Genomic DNA, 25306 nt, shown 5'->3' on the forward strand with positions numbered 1-25306 from the left:
TGGATCATTAATTGAAAATATCTTTTTTATACTCAGTTGCCTTATTAATGATATGAATAGTGTGAACAGATTATGCTTTCAATTTTATTCCATAGTTAAATGTTATGTATGTAGAACACAGTAGATAGGTCCACAGTTGTCAAGTTTCTCTGTTTTGGATCTGGTCCCTTCAAAAAGGGTTATAGGGAAAGTGAGTTATATGTGCAAAGTCTTTTGGTAAAGTAATGAAAATATTATTTTATTCTCAGGAATATATATATATATATATATATATATATAATGTTAGTAGTACAGGTACACATACTACACAGTGACACACACACACATATACTCAGTAAAATGGTTGGTGTTAGGAAGGGCATTCAACTATAGGAACCATTGTCAGAACTGAGACACTGGAGCAACAAATACTTCTTGGACCCACTGGATTCTGTGGAAACCTTTTAACTGCTTAACCGTGTGCATGTGTATACACATACACACACATACACATGCTTACAACGATACATACATATATATTTGATATATTTATCTCACATTATATTTTGAAATTCTGTCGTATATTTTGTAGATGGCAATCATTTTTAATGAAGAAGGTTTGAAAGACGTGCGACCACCATGTGTAGCTCAAAGTTTCATCACTCATAATGCTGTACTGTACAAAGTGTTTGTTGTTGGTGATGAACAATTTATCTGTGAGCGGCCATCTCTCAAAAACTTGACTGCTGGTGGTAAGTTCATTTTTTTTTTTATTTGTTGTATACAGTAGTTATCATTTTAAAGATACAGTGTATGCTAACCATTTGGTATTTGGTATTCAAATCTTACTTTTGTATCCACTACTTTGATAATGTGATTGCTGAGATAGGTTCAAATTTTTTTAGCTGGTTAATTATCGGCGGAGTGTGTGGTTGGTCAACTTGATAGGATGTCAACTAACCATATGGCTGGTTGTTCATAGCCAGTCATGAGCACGATGTTGTATCTGTGTTCAAGACAGTTCTCAGAGCAGTGGATAAGAATAACTGAAGGTGTAGAAAGAAAAACAAAAACAATATCCTTATCAATTGAAATCTGGTCTTGTCCTCTTGTTAATCCAAGGTTGATAAATATATTTTGACTAAACAGCAAAGAGAAATAATATAAATATTGACAATGTCTGGTATATTTATTTTGTAGGTTGTTTTGAACAGTTTTGATAAAACCACCTAAGTTTTTAGACTGTTTGGTCAAAGCTACTCAATAAACAACAGTATTATTACACAACTTGACTATGTAACATTCTGATGTTTGGATTGCATTAAAATTTATACTTTTGTCATATGTATTTGCAATATAAATGTAGTGAAATGCTTCAAAGTAGGATTTGAAACCAAACCACAGACTTGGTTCAATGTAACTTTAGTTTGGACTATGTACCAGAAACAATTATATAAATTACATTTATAACTACTATTTTAATCTTGCTTTTGTCTTTTTTTATTTTGTCTCCCTCCCCATTGAAAACTGATATATTAGTTTATTAACTGTTACTTCTACATCACCTTTGTACCCCAAACTTTCAGCTAATCAACTACAATATCTCTCCACCTTCTTTGCATTCCAGTACATTCCATGAATTGACAACTGGTTTATACCAGTTGGACTGCACCTTTGCTAAAACTGTCCAAACCTATTTAAATATATTTGAATTTAGCAGTTTTCAATCTTATTTTTCTTTTATTGTTAAGATAGACATGTTTGGCCATGACTAGAAGGAAAATAATAAATGTAAACATATACTAGGTCTGATCAATAAGTATCCGGACTGTTGCCATAGTAATGAAGCTAAAGCACACAGAGTGAAGCTGCTTGGCACAGACTGATCTTGAACCCTGCTGTGCATGCAAACTAAGTTTTAATGTTTTAGCTCACTTCTGCTGCTTACAGCAGTGCTTGGAAAGAAGGTGTGTAGTGTGTGATCATCACATTGACCATGACAGAGAAAGTTGTCCTGGTGATACCTGCTCAGAGGCCTACACAAAGTTGCAGAAAGTGTATGGAGAGGAGTGTATGTGCCAAACCCAAGTGTATGAGTAGTCCAAGATGGCCGAAAAAATATCAATATCGATGAACATTCTGGGAGACCCACAACCAGCAGAACAGCGTAAAACATCACAGATGTGCATGCAACTGTGAGGGGAAATCGTCGAATCACCATCCATGAGTTATCAGAGGGGGTGCAGATTAGTTATGGTTCAGTTCAGTCCATTATCACTGAAGATTTGGGTATGAGACGCATGTCTGCCAAGTATGTGCAAAAACTGCTTTCAGCTGATCAAAAAGACACTTGGGTTTCAGTTGCACAAGATCTCCTTGATTGTGTTGAGATTGTGTTGAATCACCATCCATGAGTTATCAGAGGAGGTGTAGATTAGTTATGGTTCAGGTCAGTCCATTATCACTGAAGATTTGGGTATGAAATGCATGTCTGCCAAGTATGTGCAAAAACTGTTTTCAGCTGACCAAAACGAAACTTGGGTTTGTTGCACAAGATCTTGATTGTGTTGAGAACGATGAAAACATTTTGAAAACTTTACGTAGACCTCTGAGCAGATATCGCCAAGCTTTTGGCAAAATTTGATGCAGATTCTCTGCTCAACTTTCTCTGTCATGGTCAATGAGATGATCACATGCTACACACCTTCTTCCCAAGCACTGCTATAAACAGCGGAAGTGAGCTAGAACATTAAAACTTAGTGTGCATGCACAGCAGAGTTCAAGATCAATCTGAGCCAAGCAGCTTCAATCTGCATGCTTTAGCTTCGTTACTATGGTAGCAGTCTGGATACTTATATCAATAAGACCATGTATTTTGTAATTGCAGTTTATTTAAGAAGATATTCAATTCTTCTTTGCTCTAAGTTATCATTTATAAAAAACAACACAAAAACACACCTGTAATTAAGATTTGTTGTGTTTACTTTTTTAATATTCCCTTCCCCTTCTTGCATCAAGAGTAGCTTTCCAAATAAAAAAAAAAATTTTGTTTCTTTGTAATAGATGACAAGACCATATTTTTCAATACTAATGATGTGTCAACACCTGATGCCACCCACTTCTTGAATGAGGTAAGTCTTGGCTAGGAATTCTTTGATATATATGTATATGTGTGTGTGTGTGAGTGTGTCTCACAAGGTAGTTAATTGTACTGGGTGTGTGTGTGAAAAATGTAATTTATACTAATAGATTCAGTAAGTCGTAGGAAAGAATCTGTTGTTTGAAATATATTTTTTATATTTTACTTGTTTCAGTAGACTGCAACCATGAAACTTATTCTATAGGTTTCTTTCGCCAAACTGCTCAGTTACAGGGGACACAAACACACCAACACTGGTTGTCAAGTGGTGGTGGTGGGGGACAAACACACACACGTGTGTGTGTGCATCCCCCCTCCCCCACAAAGGGCCTTCTTTCAGTTTCTGTTTACCAAATCCACTCATGAGGTTTTGGTCAACAAAAGGCTATAGTAGAAAACATTTGCTCATAGTGCCACATAGTAGGACTGAACCTGGAACCATGTCTTTTGTAAGCAAGTTTCTTATACAGTCACATCTGTGCCTATGATAATTATTGCTCTTAAAACAAAATTGTTAATTAAATGACTTTTTACTTTTCTAACAAATTTACAAAGAGAAATGAATAGATGAATTTTGGGAACTATATTAAAACCCTTAGGAATATAACAACAGGATTATAAGCCTTAACTTCATGGAAAATTAAAAAGAGTACTTGGTCCCTGATGAGATCTCAACATAGGACTAAAATAACATAGGACAGTGGCTGGTCATTTTTTTTATTTTGTCCGTGAAAATACTATATATAAAGAGTGTTTCTGTTTGTCTATTCTGTATAGGTGCAAGCATGGCCATATGGTTAAGAAGAAGCTCACTTTGCAACCATGTGGTTTTGGGTTCAGTCCCACTGTATGGTACCTTGGGCAAGTGTCAGGACAATTACCCCCACCCTAGGACAATTGCCCCTCATAGGACAATTCCCTCTGACATCTACTCCCAGGACAATTCCTCCGCTTGGTAAATTACCCGCTGTCCAATATATTAAGAAGTTTTTAATCATCATCTGTTGTCCTTGGGGTTTATTGTCCAGGTTAAAGTTCTAGACTCCTTCTACTATAGCCCTGGGCCAACCATTGCCTTGTTAAAGTTTTTGGAAGATGGAAACTGTTGTGTGTGTGTGTATGTAAAAAAAGCATACATACATATGCATGCATGTTTTTGTTTTAGTTCTACTCTGTGCTGGACAATTAGTATTGTTTTTTTTTAATGATCAATAGATCAATAGAACAAATACGAGACTTCAAAACAAAATATTTGTTCGACTAAACATTTCAAGGTGGTGCCTCAGCATGGCTGCAGTCTAATCACTGAAACAAATACAAGTGTTAACTAAAACCTACAGATATATTCTGCTGTGTAGTATAGCACTGAAATAAAACATTGTTAATGCCTCAGCAAATTATTGACTGATTTAGCTCCTCAGCTAATGTAGCATATATGCAAATTAGTCTGATTTAGTAATAGCAGGTCTATAAGTGACATTCTTCAGGCAGTTAACGAGGATCCTCAGGAACTGATGAAATCACAATAAAAGACAGAAACTAGTCCAGCTGATTCCTCTTTTTGTGTTGTTGAAGGTATTGTCTATGTAAAGACAATGATATACGGTATTAGCTACATACCTATTTGTCCATTCATTTATCCATTCCTTTGTTCATAAGTTTTTTTTTGTAAGCAAAGAATATTAAGATAAATGTTTTCTTCAAGCTTTCATTTCATATTTCAAAAAATATTCAAACAGTGAATATTTGAAAAGAAAAGCAGGCTTGGATTACCAGCTGATGATCTGATATATATGTAACTTAAAGTACTGGAAATAGGGGCCTTTCAGTTAGAATGTATTAGAGAATACACTTGTATTGAGTTCTGCAATTTATCACTTCTAATGAATCAACAAAGATTTATATATATATATATATATTGCCCTGTGCCGGTGGCACGTAAAATGCACTGACTGAGCATTGGGCCTCATGGAGGCAGTGAAGGTGACTGAGACTTTTGGTGATATACTGTTCTTGTGTAAACCAGTCAAGCCAAGTAAGATTGTAGTCATGGCCAATGCTGGTGGCACATAAAAAGCACCCACTACACTCTTGGAGTTGTTAGCATTAGGAAGGGCATCCAGCCATTGAAACCTTGCTAAATTGGACTGGGACTTAGTGTGGCTTTCTGGCTTACCAGTTTTCAGTCAAACCATCCATGGAAAGCAGATGTTAAACAACGATGATGATGATCATCCAGTGTTTTAAATCTGGGTTTTTTCCCCGTTAACAGGGGTGGCTGGATCTATCTCAGTGCCATAGCAACAGAGGTAGGCAGGTGCAGCCCACCCCAACCTTTGGGCTGGCTGGTGCCCATTCTCTTTTGATATATATATCATCATCATCATCATTTAACATCAATTTTCCCTGTTGGCATGAGTTGGATGGTTGCACAGGAACTGGGAAGCCAGAAGACTGCATCAGGCTTCACTGTCTGTTTTGGCATGGTTTTTATGGTTGGGTGCCCTTTCTAATGCTAACCATCTTAGTGGACTGAGTGCTTTTTATGTGGCACCAGCACTGGTGAAATCTGTTTTGGCACATTATATATATATATGTATTCAAATTTCACTAATTTGGATCACCTTGATAAAGTTATGTTAACATATATTTTCAGAAATATTAATATAAATTTTAATATTTTCTAGTGTGTGTGTGTGTGTGTGTATAAATGCAATAGAAACAGTTGTTGGCTTTATAAGGTGAGAACTATAATAAAAATAAAATTTTCTCTATTGTACAGGCTCTATACAGAGAGGCTGTCAGCAAGGTTAGGATTGGCAACGAATATAGTGAAGAATTCCGGGTAGAAGTAGGTGTACACCAGGGCTCAGCCCTCAGTCCCCTTTCATTCATCATAGTCCTCCAGGCAATAACAGAGGAATTCAAAACAGGTTGCCCCTGGGAGCTCCTCTATGCTGATGACCTGGCCCTCATAGCAGAATCACTATCGGAACTAAAAAAGAAATTTCGGGTGTGGAAACAAGGGTTAGAATCAAAGGGCCTTAGAGTAAATGTAGCGAAGACCGAAGTTATAGTATGCAGAAAGGCGAACTCAGCACACACCCCATCGGGCAGGTGGCCCTGCTCGAGCTGTAGGAAAGGTGTAGGTAGAAACTCCATAAGATGCACCCAGTGTAAGCTATGGACGCATAAGGGGTGCAGCAACATCAAAGGGAAATTAACTGATAAGATAGCTTTCATGTGTGGCAGATGCACAGGGACAATAGACACCACAAATACTCAGAAAACAGATTCCATCAAACTCCAGGGGAGAAACTAGAAGTAGTTGATAGTTTCTGCTACCTGGGTGACCAAGTTAGTAGTGGGGGTGGATGCTCAGAGAGTGTCACCACTAGAATACGAATAGCCTGGGCAAAGTTTAGAAAGCTCCTACCCCGACTGGCGACAAAGGGTCTCTCACTCAGAGTGAAAGGTAGATTGTATGATGCATGTGTGCGAACTGCCATGCTTCACGGCAGTGAAACATGGGCCGTGACTGCAGAGGACATGCGTAGACTTGAAAGAAATGAAGCTAGCATGATCCGCTGGATGTGTAATGTCAGTGTGAATGCACGACAGAGTGTAAGCACCCTGAGAGAAATGCTAGGCATAAGAAGCATCAGATGCGGTGTGCAAGAGCGACGCTTGCGATGGTATGGTCATGTACTGCGGATGGATGAGGAGAGATGTGTGAAGAAGTGCCACTCCCGAACAGTTGAAGGAATCAGGGGGAGAGGTAGACCCAGGAAGACATGGGATGAGGTAGTCAAGCCTGACCTCAGAGCGTTGGGCCTCACTGAGGCAATGGCAAAGGACCGAGATCTCTGGAGATGTGCTGTGACTACTAAGACTCGGGATGCTTCCGGCACCAGTTCCGCATAGCCCCTGCCCATTCAAAGTACCTTGGATCCCGGAACATCTCGCTGTGCTTGAGGAGACCTGTTGAGTCAAGTGCATGTACATGAACATCGAACCAAATATCAATGGAAACAGTAGTTGTGATACCTGTGCCGGTGGCACATAAAAAGCACCATCCGAACGTGGCCGATGCCAGCACCGCCTCGACTGGCTTCTGTGCCGGTGGCACATAAAAAGCACCAACCGATCGTGGCCGATGCCAGACCCCTCTGGCACCTGTGCAGGTGGCACGTAAAAAGCACCTACTACACTCGCGGAGTGGTTGGCGTTAGGAAGGGCATCCAGCTGTAGAAACACTGCCAGATCAGACTGGAGCCTGGAGCAGCACCTGGCTCCCCAGACCCCTGTCGAACCGTCCAACCCGTGCTAGCGCGGAAAACGGACGTTAAACGATGATGATGATATTTATTGTGTTGTCAAATACTCTGAATTTCTTGGAATTCTGCCCAAAGATATTTGAATTTACCTGTCATTCATGAGGATTTACCTGGGATCTGTATTCTACTTACATTTACTGGTGTCCAATTGTTGAACATGTGTAACCAACCAAATTCTTTTCATACTCAGTACTTTATTGATATCTGCCAGAATGTTTTAATCTCTTTTATTCTTAGGTATATATATATGTGTATATATGTATATATAGTTATACATCTTAAAGATAATTGCTACTAAATTAATGTCAAACAAAAAAAATTACTGTGACTTTATTTTATCTTTGTTGTTGCTGGCCCTTCTTTGGCACACTATTGGAAATGTATTATACCAGTAATTGGTCAAATAGAACGTATAACTAACATTGTTCATAAAAATCTTGATATGAGCTATGAATAAATAAAAAAAAAAACAACCAGTGTTTAGAAGCCACTTATCTTGTTTGTCACATTTCACCACTCTTACTGCCATTGATATTGCACCTTCAACTCACCTTCCCCTCATTGGTTGCCAGAAGTTGTTGAACAACTCAGAATATTTCGGTCTTTTCCCTCTCTTTATCTTTCTTTTCGTCTCGTCATCTCTTTTCATTTTGTTCTCATTCTATTTCTCTATTTGTTTTCCTCTCTATCTTGCTATTGCTTTGTTTCTCAGTTTTTCTATTTTTCTTTCCTTCTCTCTCTCTTTCTACCTCCCTTTTCTCTCTCTCTCTCTATATATATATATATCTATCTATATATATATTTGTTTTAAAGACTAAAGCGCATACACAGAAACATGCAATATACAGGCTCAGATATATCACATTCACATGACAGTGATTTCTCCTTCAGTGCAAACATACATTCATATGCAAAGACCTATGTATACACTCTTATTCCTAAAACACAGACACGTAAAGAAGACCTTGCTTCTGATAGACATACACAAACATCCATGAATATCCAAATATGCACAGACAATCTTGTAGATAGACATACACACACACACAAAACTTACTTGCATATACATAAGCATAAATGTGGAAACATACACACAAACTTTGTCACTTCTATCAGACTACACGCATTCATGTCCTGCTCCATTTATGCACTGACACACGTGTGCATGCTGGCACACATACATCTGCCTACTGGCTCATAGGCATTGACACAATGTACTTATACTTACACATTGATACAGACAACACATATGTATTAACATTTGTACCCACCCACTTGCACATACCACATAAAAGCCATGACATTTTACTGTTATTGTGTCAAAGTTTCATTTAATCTGTTTGCGTGACTTTTCTTCCAAATGTGGTCCTTCTAAATGTGTATTCATTTGCTGCTTTATTCAAATGATGCTGCTAACAGTTATCAGTTGAAGAATCTATTGGGCTTACAATGTTATAAAAGATGTTTTAAAATGGCATCCTTTCTTCCACATAAAGGATATTGCTGTTGTGCAGCCCCTGACTGAGAAAATTTATAATCAAAGACATTCTAGCCTTGACGATCCTGTCTTTTTAGCATGTGTTTGTTGGGTCTAGCTGCTTGTCATTTCCTTTGTAAGGTTCAGTATCCTGAGATCAGCTTTCACCATTTCTTCCCACAGCTTCCTTGGTCTTCATCTATCACAAACTCCTATGACATGTGTTGCTTTTCCGTTTTTCACTTAAATTCTATCTTCCGTATGCATTATATGACTGAACCAGCATCAAGCCAGCTCTGGTTCTCCCTTTCACACTTGATTGTTCTCATAAACAATTACTCTCTCAGCTTGTCTAAACATTGTCATTCATGTATACTATCATTTACACATCTAGCAAAGCATTCGTCTTCATTTTCTATTTCTTGCCAATACACCTCCTCCTCATTCACTGACACACATACACATCATCATCATCGTCGTCATCAATCTTTAATGTCCATGATCCATACTGGCATGGGTTGTATGGTTTGACAAGATCCAGTGGGCCCAAGGCCTGCATCATGCTTTAGTGTTTGTTTGGCATGGTTTCATCATCATGATGGATGAACACCCTTCCTAATGCCATCCACTTTACAGCATGTACAGGGTGTTTTTTTTTCAAGCTATTAGCACAAGTGAAGTAATCATGTAGTTTGCAAGACTACAAACCTCAAGTGGACACCCACACACATACTAAGCATGGGCATGGTTCCACTAGTGTAGTTGAGGAGAGGGGGTGGGGTAGTAGGGGCAGTCTGCCCCCGAGCAGCACTTTTGGGTCTGTTGTAGGCAATATGTGGTTTTGTGGAGTCCAGGAGTGGGAAATGGAAAGGCCGCCCCGAGTGGCACACACTCTAGCTACACTAGTGCATGGTTCTGTAGTTATGAATTTTGCTTTAACTTTTTTTATACAGAAAATGTAGTGAAAACCAGTGCAAGAAAGATATTGCCTCTATAGGTGTTTTCACAGACCATAAGAATGTGCTTGTTTGGTACATTGTGCACATAAAGAAAAATAGAACTAGAACAAAATGAAAAGAGATGACGAGAAGAAGAGAAAGATAAAGAGAGTGAAAAGACTGAAATATTCTGAGTTGTTCAACAACATCTGATGATTAAGCTAAATTATAAGACATACTATGTGGGTGTCCTTGTCATTTTTTACATCTGCTTTCCATGGTGACATGGGTCATCATGGTCCATGTCTGCACTTTATTTGGATGGTTGCTAGACTGTTTTGTTTGTATGTTTCACTTTTGGCATGGTTTCTTTGGCTGAATAACTCTTTCTAACACCAATCACTTAACAGATTGTACTGTATGTAGTTTATCATAGCACGAGCACTAAAGAGGTTGTCATGACCTTGGCAAGACTAAAGCGTCTTCTCTACCTTACATTGTCACTGTTCATTTGCCAACCACTTAAGAGTGTGCTGGGTGCTGTGCACCCAGTACACTCTTAGTGTTTGACTTGTGATCATAAAATTCTGGTTTCAATTCCTGGTCTTCCTTCATTTCCCGTTGCTCCAGCCTACTCAGCTGGCAAAAGTGAGTAATCTTGTGATGGACTGGCATCCTGTCCAAGTGTGGAATATACTGTATTTTAATGTTTATAAGGAAACATTTTTTGCCAAAAATTAGGTTAAAAAAATATGGGAGTTTCTTATACATGGACAGTATTAGAATCCCTTACGAAACCTTTTCTTCAAATTTTAAGCCCCCAAAATTAGAGGGTTCCTTATACAGGTTAAAATACGGTATATGTCACAGAACCTGAGAAACTGACCCTCTGAGTCTATATGACTTGGAAAGGATCTTTTTATCCTATATATATATATATATTGTCAGTGGCCATTGGAGTCTGACAAGTCGTCTATAAAGCTAAGCACTTTAAGGATGCGAAACTGTTGGTCACTCTATGACTGGACATATATGTAACTGCATGTAAATATATATATGTATATCATCATCATCACTTAACGTCGGCCTTCCATGCTAGCATGGGTTGGACAATTTTGACTGACGGCTGGCGAACCAGATGGCTGCACCAGGCTCCAATCTTGATCTAGCAGAGTTTCTACAGCTGGATGCCCTTCCTAATGCCAACCACTCTGAGAGTGTAGTGGGTACTTTTTACGTGCCCAGTCAGGCGGTACTGGCAACACCTCGCTCGAATCTTTTTACACATGCCACCAGCACAGGTGCCAGTAAGGTGACGCTGGTAACGATCACACTCGAATGGTGCCTTTTACGTGCCACTGACATGGAAACCAGTTAGCTGCTCTGGCAACGATCATGCTCAGATGGTGCTCTTGGCATCCTACTAGCATGGGCACAAGTGCCAGTAAGGTGACACTGATAGCGATATATATATATAAATGAAAAGTGTATTGTAAATAAATGATGACAGGCTAAAAAATGTACAATGTATATTGACTGTACAACCAGATGGGAGACTGATATAGAAGGTCCCTAATTTTTCATCAGTTATCAACCAGATGGTATTATTCTGTATCACACCTTCAATGATAAGACTGAGAACTTCCCATGCTGGTGGTGCCCATGAAAGTTGCAGAGAATATAGGGCTGAGAGCAAACAAAGCAATACAGAATGGACATATGGAAGTGAATAAATGTAGTTTAAGATGGTGGACAGAGATGAAACAAATGAGTAATTAGAAAAATATAGTCTTAGGGCCAAAAAGACAAGAATGTTTAGAAGGCATCCTAAAAGATTAGAAAACAATAAATAGCAAGGCAGTGAGACACAGAGAATTCAGGACCAGTCAGCTATGTAACTGGTGTGAAAAAGGGAGAGAAAGAAGAAGGGCTGGCCATGGGTCACATCTCAGCAGCAGGCAGAGGAAAAAGAGGGTAAGAGAGAGGGAGGGAGAGAGAGAAAGTGACAGAGAGAAAACAAGGGAAGTGATGCTAGCCTTCCATAAAACAACCTTGCCCGGACTTGTTCCTCGGAGGGTAACTTTCATGACCGAAGGGGGTCTCCTCTTCCTCCTCCATATATACACACACACACAACTATATATGAAGGTGGTTTAACTGCTGTTTTGAGCAGTTCAAAGGATCAAACAATCTCCCTTAACCTTTTTGATACCAAACTGTGAGATCACCCCTGGTTCTGTGACACAAACTTCCTGTTTTATAGTGATTTAAATGAAAATTTTCCATCAAAATTTCATGTCAACTTATGTTCCAAATACCAGGTTAACAATGACAGTTAATTTGCTGAATGCGTTATTATTTTCAAAATTAATCAAAACAGAGGCAGTGTGTTGCAACAGAAATGTGCTAACAAAAGAGTTAATGACTAATAGTATAGTTGTCAACCTAATTCAATGTACTTCCTCTCTTAAAAATACTGTGTTTGTACTGAGTTGAAACAAATCAGAATTGTATGGTATTACCATAATTGTTATAATGATATTGCATAAAGGCAGTAAGCCGACAGCATCATTAGTAAGCCAGACAAAATGCTCGTAAAACAATTTCTTCTTGTTTTATGTTCTGAGTTCAAATTTCACTGAAGTTGACTTTGCCTTTCATTGATAGAGTAAATAACAGGTCGATAAAATAAATACCAGGGTTGATAAAATAAATACCTGTCGAGTATTTGGGTCAATGAAATCGATGATCCTATCCCTCTAAAATTGCTGGCCATGTGCCTATAATAGAAAAGATTATAATGATATTGAATATAAGGCATTGGACTTCCAGATTTTAACATTCCTGAAAAAGAATTCAAGTCTCACCAAGGTCAATATTGCCTTTCATCTTCTTAGGGTTGATAAAATAAAGTATCAGTGTAGTATTGGGGTTGATGGTATCGCTTAATTCCTTATCTCAGTTCTGATGATCTTCTGCTTAAGTCAGATATTGAATTACCATGTTATGTTATTATTATATGAAGGCTTCTTGGAGGACTCCATCTCATCTGTCTCTGTTCTCATCAATGTTGAAGTTGTTGATTGCTTCACTTATCTCAGCAGTGAGTTTCATAGCAGCATTAGCTGTGAGTCTGAAGCCCTAAAAAGGCTTGGATGAGCTGCTGTAGTTATGGACTACCTGTATCAGGGTGTGAGGTGCTGCCAATAACTGTGCAGGAGGACTATGGTTCAGGTCTTTAGGTCTCTTGGTCATCCCTGTCCTGCTCTATAGTTGTGAGACTTGCTCACTGTCCAGGGCCTTAGAAGCTGCCTGAGCTCCTTTGGTACCAGAATGCCTCTACTCAGAAACTGGGATGTATCCTGTTACTTGCTCTCAGACTGTTTGGCCATATTACTTGATTTTCTGAGTTAGACCCTGTTGACTGTGTCTTCTTCACTGAGGATCTGGCTGGGTTGATGGTTTGTGTTGGTTGACTGCATGCCACATGGTTACAGCAGATAAAGCGGTATCTCATGGAGGTGAGGACTGACAAGAACCCCACTTGATGGGTCACCTGGGAGGACCCAGGAATATACCGACAAATGGTGAATGCAGCAATGTGCTGCAATAGTGTGTGTCCCCACCCCACCTAACCAGGCTTGATTATTATTATGTATGATAATGAGCTGGCAGAATTGTTAGTGCACTGAACAAAATGTTTAGTGGCATTTCTGGTAGCTCTTTCTGTTCTGAGTTCAAATGTTGTTGGGGTCAAGTTTCCATTCATTCCTCCTGTGTTAAGTACCATTTGAGCACTGGGGTTGATGTTATTGATTTATCCTCTCCTCTCAAAAATTACTGGCCTTGTGTCAAATTTAGAAACAATTATTATATATGATTTAAATGACCATATTATATATGAGGCATTTAGTAACAGTGTTGTAAGTGTCACCCCGGCCATTTTTGATATTAGTATATCATTTTCTTTGTCTCAATGCCTAGAATCCAAAAACAGTTGAGAGGAAGAACTGGTGAGGCTTGCAATAAGGTCGAAAATTCGGCTGAAAAAATTGTACCTCGATGCTATTGACAAAACCCTTGCTCACCCAAACTCGGACCAGAGAGTTTAATAACACACCATCGTAAACACACACAATCAGTAACTTTGATGTGGTCCCTGTATCAATTTTTGAGGTGTTATGGATCATTTTCTAATATTCCTCATTACCATTGTAATGATAATGGCTATTATCTTACTATCTTGTCTTATTTGCCTCTTAAAGATACTTACCTTGGTATATTAAAACACGAACAATACCTTTGTGGGGTCTCTGTATGTTTTTCCTAGGTATTATGACTAAAATATGCAATGTAATACACCGTTTTGTAGTATATTCTACAAAATGAGAAAGATGCAGTAATTATTTCATCTTTCAGATGCATATGGAAATAAATAATTTTACATAGGTGGAATGATTAGAGGAGGTCTTCATGGTCATTTTAAGACCAGCTTCCTAACTTAATTATTTGCTGAGATATTGCGTTAGGAAGGGCATGGCGTTAGGAAGGGCATCCAGCCGTAGAAACACTGCCAGATTTGACTGGGCCTGATGAAGCCTTCTGGCTTCACAGACCCCAGTAGAACCGTCCAACCCATGCTAGCATGGAAAACGGACGCTAAACGATGATGATGATGATGATGATGATTGCATTCTGAAAGTTGTGAAACTTTGTGTTTTTCTTGGTTTTTAAGTTGTGGCACTTATGACAGTCTGTTACTAAACACCTCATATGATGTGTGCATTTGTACAACTGTGTGCTTGTTTATGTTTGTACTCTTCGAAAGTCACTGTGAGTGGTGGTGTTGTCGCTTCTCCAGTCAACAACTTGTCAACTCACTTTACACCTTTGTAGACATGAGAATTAAGAAATCCTTATTTGAACTATAGGTAAGAGTTGTGACAGGAAGGATATCGTGCTGTAAAGTAATGCCTCAATGATATATTTGTCTAACTCATGCAAGCTTAGAAAAATGGGTGTAAAAACAACAAATGAATGAAAAAATACATACAAGCATGCATGCACACATGTGCTGTGCCTAGGTCTGCATTCTCATACAGAACTTAATCTCTCTGCAGTTCCTTTCATGCTCATGTTCTCCCTATATCTGTACACTTGCAGTTGTTTAAGAGAAACATCAACTCTGTTGATGTCACATGTTATGAAGGACCTTTGAAGGATGGTTGTAGGCAAAATTTACTGTATGTATATGTATGCATGCATATGTATAATCAATCAACAGTTATCTTTACCAGGAAGGATTATGATAAATCATTTCTCTGCAATTACTTTTGTTTTTATTTCTTTTTTCTTTTTCCCCTTTTCTATATATGTTTACTTTTTTTTTTGCAGATGGATGAAAAAGAACTTTCCAGTCGACATGTGAAGCCAAATTTCACAAAACTTAAAGATCTTGGCAACCAGTTAAGATCTCATTTAAAACTTGGCCTCTTTGGCATTGATGTCATTATTGAATGCGGGACCAATCGCTATGCCATTATTGATATCAACATATTTCCAGGTAAGCTACAAAAGGAATCTAACAGGTGTTCACTGCTCCCAACTTTTCTTTTTTCTTTTTCTTTTTCCACTTTCCTTTTCCTCACCATTATCTCCTCTCATCCCAATCATTTTTGGTACTAACTTGAAGTTTCTGAAATTAGTGTTAGGATTGGTTTCTATCATTGAGGCTGCTGCTATTATGGAGCAACACTTTTAGGGGTTTTAGTTGATCATATCACATTGTTTCTGCCTGGTAGTTATTTTGTTAAATTAATCACTGAATTATTTGTCAATGTAAAATAGCATAATTCAATGCATTATTTTATACAGGTAGACACATATATATTAATATATTTCATTTGTTTAACTCTCATTTTTCCTTGCTAGTATGGCTTTGGGTAGGAATTGATTTTGAGGAAGAATTTTACTGCTACCATCCTTACCTGTTTTTGAAGTAAGGGATTTTATACTCCATGGTTCTTTGGAAGTGCAGAGAAACTGGTTGTAATGTAAACATCATCACCTTTTCACTCTGACAATGACAAGTAAAGCTTCAACATTTGTGCATATGCACACATGCATGTGCTTCATCTGTTACTGGGGATTTAATGTCTACATTTCTTGATGACATTATGACCAGTCACTCTGTGTGTTTGACGTCCTGTTGATTAATAAGGAAAAGATCAAACAAAATCCTATTTTGGAAAATAGGTAAAGTTTGGCTGCAGGAAGAACAGACAACCATAAAATCCTATCTCAAATAAGCCCTTGTCCAGCCCATGAACAAACTTATTCTCTAAGTCCAAATTAATGTAGTTAAATAAAATTTTTTGTCACTTTGAATCTAACATATTGCATTAATGTACAAGGGCTGTAAGCTTGCAGCCTTCTTTCTATATTATCTCATTGTTGTGTGATGTGAAAGACGAGGGGAGAAATTAGTAGAACTGATCATCTGTGCATGGGTCTTTTATGACCCCAAGGACTCATTATGCTGGTGCTTAATCTAGTTTTGATGTATAAATGACTGAGATTGGTTTCAAATTTTGGTACAAGGCCAGCAGTTTTAGGGAAGTGGGTAAGTTGATTGCATCAACCCCAGTGTTTAACTGGTACTTATTTTATCGACCTCAAAAGGAAGAAAGGCAATGTTGATCTCGATGGAATTTGAACTCAGAATGTAAAGACAGACAAAATAGTGCTAAGCATTTCACCTGCCACCATGTAAGTGATTGGGATTAAAACATTCTTCACTGAACAGAATGCAGGTCCATCACTGGGTGAATTTCCTCAGCTATTGCTAGTGAAACTCATTTACAGCTGAGTGGGCTGGAACCAGGTGAAATGAAGTGTTTTGCTCAAGAACACATTATACTGCTTGGTCAAGGATTGAAACCACGATCTTGAGGTTGTGACTGCAACTCCCTAACCACTAAGCTACATACCTTCACAGTGGTATTTGAATTAGTAGTGTAGCGGATAAAATGCCTTGCAGTATTTAGTTACATTCCTTTATGGTCCAAATTGAAATATTACCAAAATCTGTTACATTTTTCATTCCATTGCCCTTAATGAAATAGGTATCAGTTAAGTACTGGGAGTCATTGTAATTGAGTGACCCTTCTTCCTCCCCCAAATCATGTGTATTTGTACCTAAAATAGAAACTATTAAGATATTGCTGTGTGTGTAAGATAGATGAATACAGTACATAATGGATGAACTAGGTATAAAGTTGATAACAGTGATTGTAGCGCTACTGCTGACAGTGTTGTTGTTTAACCCTAGGTCAACCGTGATCAAGCAGTTCATCCCATTTTTTTCCAGATATGGTGCATTTATAATCACATTATCCAATGTGGTCTTATTTTTTAAAGATTAGATTTGAATTAAGGCGCAGGACTGGCTGTGTGGTAAGTATAGGCACAGGAGTGGCTGTGTGGTAAGTAGCTTGCCTACCAACCACATGGCTCCTGGTTCAGTCCCACTGCGTGGCACCTTGGGCAAGTGTCTTCTACTATAGCCTCGGCTGACCAAAATCTTGTGAGTGGATTTGGTAGACGGAAACTGAAAGAAGCTCGTCGTATATATATATATGTGTGTGTTTGTCCCCCCAACATCGCTTGACAACCGATGCTGGTGTGTTTACGTCCCCGTAACTTAGCAGTTCGGCAAAAGTGACCGATAGAGTAAGTACTAGGCTTACAAAGAATAAGTCATGGAGTCGATTTCCTCGACTAAAGGCGGTGCTCCAGCATGGCCGCACTCAAATGACTGAAACAAGTAAAAGAGTAATGGGAAGTTGGTTGCTATTTCTAGCAAAATCACCATCTACATAGTGAAGCATCCTTGATAGCAATAGAATAGTGTTGCTATTGTTGTTATTTAACCTCAGGTCAACTCTCATTGAGCAGACTTGTGACCAGAGATAATCTAGTGTCGAGCGTCCTATTTTATTAGTGTATTGTACTTAATTTGTCCTCTATTTATTTCAGAGAATAGAGTGTAATTTGAGAGATTTGGCTGCCGTTTCTTGTAGGACGAATGTCTACGTAGAGGCTCCCTTGCTGTAGTGCTATTGTTGTCGCTTTACCGCGACAACAATACAAATGTTTGCAAAAATGGCGAATGTCCTTCTTTGCCAACATTGTGGACTTGTGCCTGTGTTAGAAATCTTTAAGAAATGTTTATTTTTCATTGCTGACAGTGCCAAGGAGATAACGTTTGGCAGGGGAGACTACTCTTTATTCGCACTACTTGTTAGATTCATTATCATTGATGTAGTAATGGCAACAAAAAAAAAAGAAAGAAAGAAAAAATAGTAATTAATGCTAATGTGGGGAAGAGAAGAAAGCACCAGCTCACTAATATAATTTCTTGTGTCTTGGCAAATATAGACTACAATACCGGACATGTTTTCAACTTATTAGCACCTCCTCAATCAATCAATCTTTGTCGTCGGGCAACTTACCCGGACCAGTGCAACTTTTCCAAGCCAGACGTACTGATCGAGCGATGAAGCATGATTGTCTAATCTATAAACCACTACAAAAGATAACAGTTCGTTAACTGAACTGATTGATCCCAACCAATAACAGTTTGTTGTCTGTTCATCCGCCTAGTATCTAGTGATATTCTTCATCTTTGCCTGATTAATAAGAGAGTAAAATAAAATCGACCTCTGTTGATGAGAATTCAGTTGTTCAATCAACTGAATTACTTTTTTTGAATTAGGTTGAATATTCCACAGCCTCGACTATTAACGTAATCAACGTGTCAACACCGCAATAAAAAACAAAACACACACACACACAAACCCCGGCACTTTTTGGTTATCTCACCGCCATTAAAAAAACTGGGTTATCTCCCCACTAAAAAAATTGAGTTAATGTAGCGACGAGAGATTGGATTAAAAGAGGTAGATCCTTTTGATTTAGTACTTCAGCACATTGGTGACGTTTGGCCTCCTCTATAGGCATGATATGATTTTTGTATTTTCGTTTTATTGAGTGTTAAATATTTTTTTTAAAGATGAGGCAAATAACCAAAAGTACCGATATTTCTCATAAAACTTGGGGAGACAACCCAATTTTTTAATGGGGGTGAGATAATCAAAAAGTACCCAAATAACAAAACAAAATTGGTCAGCATTAGCTAATTTTTTGCTACAGTCTTTGTAGTATAGTTTGTGTCTGGGGGCTCTTTTTAACAACTGCTTTACAAGAGAGTCACGTGTCGCGCTGATGTCAGAGAGCATGTCTGCTGCAGGACACACACACACACACTATAATCTACGTCCACTTTCCAAGCTGGATTTCAGACAGCCATTTGAAGGTATTGTTTAGGCTTTTATGTGTTCGCTATAGAGTACTATTGATTGAAAATTATTTTATAAAAAATAAACACTGCTAACGGTGTGCCTTTAAACAAAATTATTCAAAAAGTTGTCTCCCCTGCATCACTAAACCACCGAGTATACTTTTTAAAAGCTCTACATCCAATTGAACTCACACGCAACCGCGCGCGCGCGCACACACACACACATCGAACAATATTTACAAAAAATCTATCCAAATTCTGTTGAATGAATGCCTCATTGGATTTAACAAAAGAAGCCATTTCCCTTGTAAACAGACGAAAACATATTTAGCTGATGAACACACACACAGACGCACACACATATTAGTCCCATAACTCATTAGTTTGTTGGGATATCATCAAAAGCTTTTACATGGCTGTGTGGTAAGAAGTTTGGTTCCCAACCAAATGGTTCTGTGTTCAGTCATACTGTGTGGCACATTGTGCAAGTGTCTTCTACTATCGCCGTGGGCTGACCAAAGCCTTGTGAGGGCATCTATTAGATGGAAACTAGAAAGAAGCCCGTCATATATATGTGTGTTTGTACCTCTCACATTGCTTGATAACTGGTGTTGGTTTGTTTACGTCGTGGTTTGGTAAAAATGACTGATAGAATAAGTACCAAGCTTAAAAGTTAAGTAGTGGGATTGATTCATTCAACTAAAAACCCTTCAGGGCAGTGCTCTAGCTTGGCCACTGTCCAATGTCTAAAACAAGAACAAGTAAAAGATCGAAAGTTAAGGCAGCGAGCTGGCAGAAACGTTAGCATTCCGGGCGAAATGCTTAGTAGTATTTCGTCTGTCTTTACGTTCTGAGTTTGGTCGACTTTGCCTTTCATCCTTTCGGGGTCGATAAATTAAGTACCCGTTATGCACTGGGTTCGATGTAATCGACTTATTCCCTTTGTCTGTCCTTGTTTGTCCCCTCTATGTTTAGCCCCTTGTGGGCAATAAAGAAATAAGAAAGATCAAAAGTAACCCAGCTTAGTCAATTTCTCTCCAAGCTATTTAATTACAGAAAGTGTTGGCTTCTTCACTGCAATTTAATGAAATATTTTAATAATGCTGCCACTGCATGCAGTTGTATGTTGTACCTACTATTTGGTACCTGCTTCCAAGTAGGTGAACTGGACCATTTGAGAGTTTAGGGTTTTGCTCTGAGATAGATGCAACATGTTACTTGTGACAGGACATGAACTTCCCACCTTTCAGTCCATTGCTCAGTGCTATCGACAAGGTCACTTTTTCTTTTCTGGGAATATGTCCTTATTGTATAATGTCATAGATACTTGTTACTTCAACTCTCTACTTTTGCATTTTATTTTCTATATTAAAATTAACATTCACTACAAGCAAAAGGAGATATGAGAATCACCATATCTTATCTAGAGGCAAATTTATCATACTCTAATGCCAGCCAACCACTCTATAGTGTGTACTAAATGCTTTTCTGTGGTGACTTCACTAGTGTTGGTATCATGAAAAATGTGTTTAATACACTTTGTAAAGTGGCTGACATCAAGAAGAGTATCCATGGACTAAGTAGATTCTGTCTAACTATCCTGTCCATGCCAGTTGGACATTAAATGATGATGATACTCAGGTCCATCCATACTGTTTGTCTTCATTACCTAGACCTTAGCTTTTAATCATACATAAACAAACTAACTCAGACAATAGTGGCAACAGGCCTTGAATTTTATGTTGCATCCCACACAATCAACTCTCTGTTCACCATTAGTCCTTAGTATGAATTCTGTTGAATATACGTTGTTTCTTAAGATTTTGTGTCCTTGTAGCTATGATTATTTATAATCATAGCAATTGATTATTTATAATCTTTAATTTTTTTCTTCTTTTGCTTCACAGGTTATAAGGGTATTGATAGTTTTTATGATTCTTTTGAGCGGTATATAATTCAGTTACTGAAAGAGAAGGAAACAGATCAGAATATGGAGAGGAAGCGTTGCCAAACTGTTGCAGAAGGTTGCGCTTTATCCAATGTCTGCAAGAAGCCAAAAATACAGGAAGTGGCTGAAGAAGAATTTGATTCCATACTGTGTACCAGTGAAAATGACAAGGTCAGGGAGAAGAACCAGACAAAAGCAACTGCAGAAAATGGTAGCAATGTGGATATGTATCGTGAAACCAAAGGCTTGTCTTATTTGTCAGGCACAAATGGCAGTCTTTGTGAGCAGAATGGACACTGCATTGAGAATGGCAACAATAACAATAACAAAGCCATTTTCATCAATAGCAACAACCTCAACAGCCTGAATAGTCCACTTGTAAGTCTTAATGATGACAACAACAACATCAACAGCAGTAGTAGCAATAGCAGTAACAATAACATTTTATGCAATACAATCAGTGGTGAAGGCCTCAACAACCTCAAAGGAGGAAACATTCCAACTGTAAATGGTCTAACATGATCATGATGTCATTTAATATTTTTTATTATTGTAATTATTATTATTATTAAATTTTATTATTATTACTGAAGGTGGTGGATGGCAGAATTAGTAGAGCTCATACTTTAATGCCTTGAAGCATTTTATGTCCCTTTACATTCTGGAGTTCAAATCTCACCATGTCAACTTCAACTTTCATCCTTGTGGGGGTTGGGTGGGAGGTTCGATGAAATAAAGTACCAGTGAATTACTGGAGTCGACTTAATCGACTATATCATTCCTTAAATTTTTGGTCTATAGAATATATTAGAAAACATTATCAAAATAATAATTATTATTATTGGTTGAACAGAAAATTGATTTGACGCAGTCAAGTACTGAGCTGAAATACCTTGCAGTCTTTCGATCTTGTCTTCAAATTTTACTGAGGTCGACTTTGCCTTCCATCCTCCAGAAGTTAATAAAATAAGTACCAGTAATTGTACTGTAAAATCAAGTCAGTGAAATGTATCCTTTCTCCAGCTTATTTTAAATAAAAAGCTAAGATTATTATTATTATTCATATTGGCAGAATGGTTAGTGCCAGGCAAAATGCCTTGAGGTACTTGTTTTGGCTCTTTACATGCTGAGTTCAAATCATACTCAGGTCAACTTTGCCTTTTATCCTTCTGGGATTGATAAAATAAAGTACCAGTGAAGTACTGGGGGGGTCGATATAATTGACTCACCCCCTCCTCTCTAAATTACTGGCATTGTACCTAAGCTATTATTATAATTATTCAGGGTGTTGGATGCAGAACCAGTTGAGCTCATACTTAATGCCTTGTGGTATTTATGTCCCTTTATGTTTAGAGTTCAAATCTTGTTGGGGTCAACTTTGCCCTTTCATCCTTCTGGGATTGATAAAATAAAGTACCAGACAAGTACTGGGGTTGATTTCTTTGACTTTACTATTTCTCACTAAAATTTGTGGCTTTGTGCCCGTGTCAAAAGTTACTATTTATATTCAGTATGGCATCAACAGTGTTGGATTAACGCCTTACTGTATTTACTGAAGACCCTTTACATTCTGAGTTCAAATCCCATCTGGGTCAGCTTTGCCTTTCATCCTTCTAGGCTGAAAAATACCAGTCTAGAACTGGGAGTCAATTTAATCGACTAAATCGCTTCCCCAAAGTTTGTGGCTTTGTTAGGAATATTTTTCTTATTATTCTTATTCCTATTATTAATGTCATCTTCAAAATCATCACCATCATCATCATTGTTTAATCTTTGTTTCTTATTAAAATATATTTTATTTTAAATCTGTAAGGAAAAAAGGGGAAAACAATAAGATGTAAAAGAAAAGGAAAAAAAAAATGTATATGTATGTATATATTTGTATGTGTATATGCATATGTGTGTGTGTGTGTATATATATATATATATGCACACACATACACACACATGTATGCAGAGTTATGTATATCAGTGTATATGTAGATATATTTGTGTGTATATAAATATGTGCATACACACACACACACACTTGTCTATATAATATGTATATATGTATGGAGGGTGCACATATATGTGTGTGTATTTATATGACTGTTTTTGCATGTGTCTACATACATATATAATATGCCATATTTACTCAATGTATAATGCAAGAAATTTGATATAAAATGCAAGTGAGGAAATTGGTGTGTAGTATTAAACTTGCTAGAATGTTCCAAACAAGTGTAAAAACCCAATAACATATAAAAACACATCAAAGCAGAGGCCTTGATATATTTAATTACTAATGTATATACTTTATTGTCTTCAGTTATGAAACACTGTATATATAGTGATCAAATGGCAATTGTAAATTCTAGCATGCTGGTGGTATGTGGTTATAAACTGTATTATGTAAAAGTAATTATTTAATTGAGAAGTGACATTGGTTCTTAACTGTTTGTAGCTCAGTGTTTGCTTTCACAGAAAAGTGTTTCTTATAAGCTCCCCTCACCAAATTTGGCAAAACAAAAAAGCTTCAAATTATTTTAATCAAAGAAACACAATAGTTTATTAAACCAAATTTCTTATGCTATCCCATTCATTTATTTGCCTCCTTTTAGATATCTTTGTGGATTAGTGCATGCTGTGTTAAATTTTCATGAAAATCATTGAAGAAGGCAATGACTTAAATAATGAAATTATATTGGACCTTGGTATATAATCACATTTCTTCTCACTAATAAAACAATCTTCTCATTTTCTAATCTCAACAATGATGTTTTTTTTTTGAAAAACATGTTTAACCCTTTAGCATTCAATCAAACAATATCTGGCCCAAATATTCAACCTGTCTTATGTTCAAACTGGCTAGATATGGCATGTCACACCTACTCTTACTATGTCATTCTAAGAATAAACAATCACATTGTGAAAATGTCAAAGATACAAAATAATGCATGATTGATTCAAAATAATGTGAATTAATAAGCATTACATTTGACAGAGAAATATGAACACTAAAGGGTTAAAATGCGAGTATTGGACCTGGTTTAAATATTTTATTCCGAAGAAAGATCACAACCTGTTAAAACATTCTGCACTACTCCATAATGCCAATTAATATTTGCTGCTCTGTATGAGCTCACAAGGTCCCGTTGGGTTGCAACAGCCCACATTAATAATCACTGGATTAAAGTACATCAGTTACATTAGTGATATGTGCTTATAGTGAAAAAAGTGTCGACCCATATACTAAAATGCATATAAAAAAGCTCTTCCCAAGACTGCAAATCTTGAAATTTAAGTTAAAAGTTAAAAGAATTTAGTCAAAACAAAAACTTAGTTACAGAGTGGAAGCATTAAGCAGTGATGTGTGTAAATGCAATATTACTACCAGTTCAAATATGCTTGAACTCGTAAACAAGCCATTTACTGTGTTTTGTCATGGAGAAAATTTCTCCCTCTAGACAAATAGTGTATTGATTAGGTGTACTGATTTGAGTATATTTACACCTTTGTCTATAGTGAAGCATTTTCTGCATAACGAAACAGTGAATGGCCTGCTTATGGGTTTGAACATGCCACAAGCATATTTGAACTGGTAATAATATTACACTGAGAAACTTAGTCATAAAATGCGTAATAGGAAAAAAATATGTGACTGATTTTGTAGCCAGAAAAAGCACCAGTGGCATTGCATTCGAGATTGCATTGTACTTGAGTAAAAAGTGTATATTTGTATGTGTATAGATGTGTCTGTGTGAATGTAAATATATATATATATGTATATGCATGTGTTGATCAGTATATGTATATGGGTACATGCATATATATATATATATATATATATATATATATATATATATATATAGGTAGATGCATTTGTATGTGTTTATATATGTGTATACATGTAATATAGAATGCATACATAATTATGTATATATGTATGTGTACGTAACTGTGTGAGTGTGTGTGTGTATATATATATATATATTGCATGCATGTGTGTGTATATGTATGTCTCTATATAAATGCATGTGCCTATAAATATATCTATATATAAATGTGTATGAATATCTTTGTGTATACCTCAATATGTACAGGAATAAATATATGAATATGCATAAGTGTATATACATATGTAT

General features: G+C 37.2%; 1 protein-coding gene across 1 annotated transcript in view; it reads left to right on the plus strand.

Annotated features, from left to right (window-relative positions):
• Positions 1-22141, plus strand: part of LOC115209398 (inositol-tetrakisphosphate 1-kinase) — a 134329-nt gene extending 112188 nt beyond the window's left edge. The window contains exons 7-10 of the mRNA XM_029777791.2: positions 572-731; positions 3043-3110; positions 15265-15433; positions 21139-22141. Coding sequence (XP_029633651.1) covers positions 572-731; positions 3043-3110; positions 15265-15433; positions 21139-21701 — 960 coding nt within the window. The 3' untranslated portion in view covers positions 21702-22141. The remainder of the gene's footprint in view (positions 1-571; positions 732-3042; positions 3111-15264; positions 15434-21138) is intronic.
• The last annotated feature ends 3165 nt before the right edge of the window (positions 22142-25306 follow it).

Source organism: Octopus sinensis, linkage group LG3 (assembly GCF_006345805.1).
Source record: "Octopus sinensis linkage group LG3, ASM634580v1, whole genome shotgun sequence".
In the NCBI taxonomy this organism is placed as follows: Eukaryota; Metazoa; Mollusca; class Cephalopoda; order Octopoda; family Octopodidae; genus Octopus; species Octopus sinensis.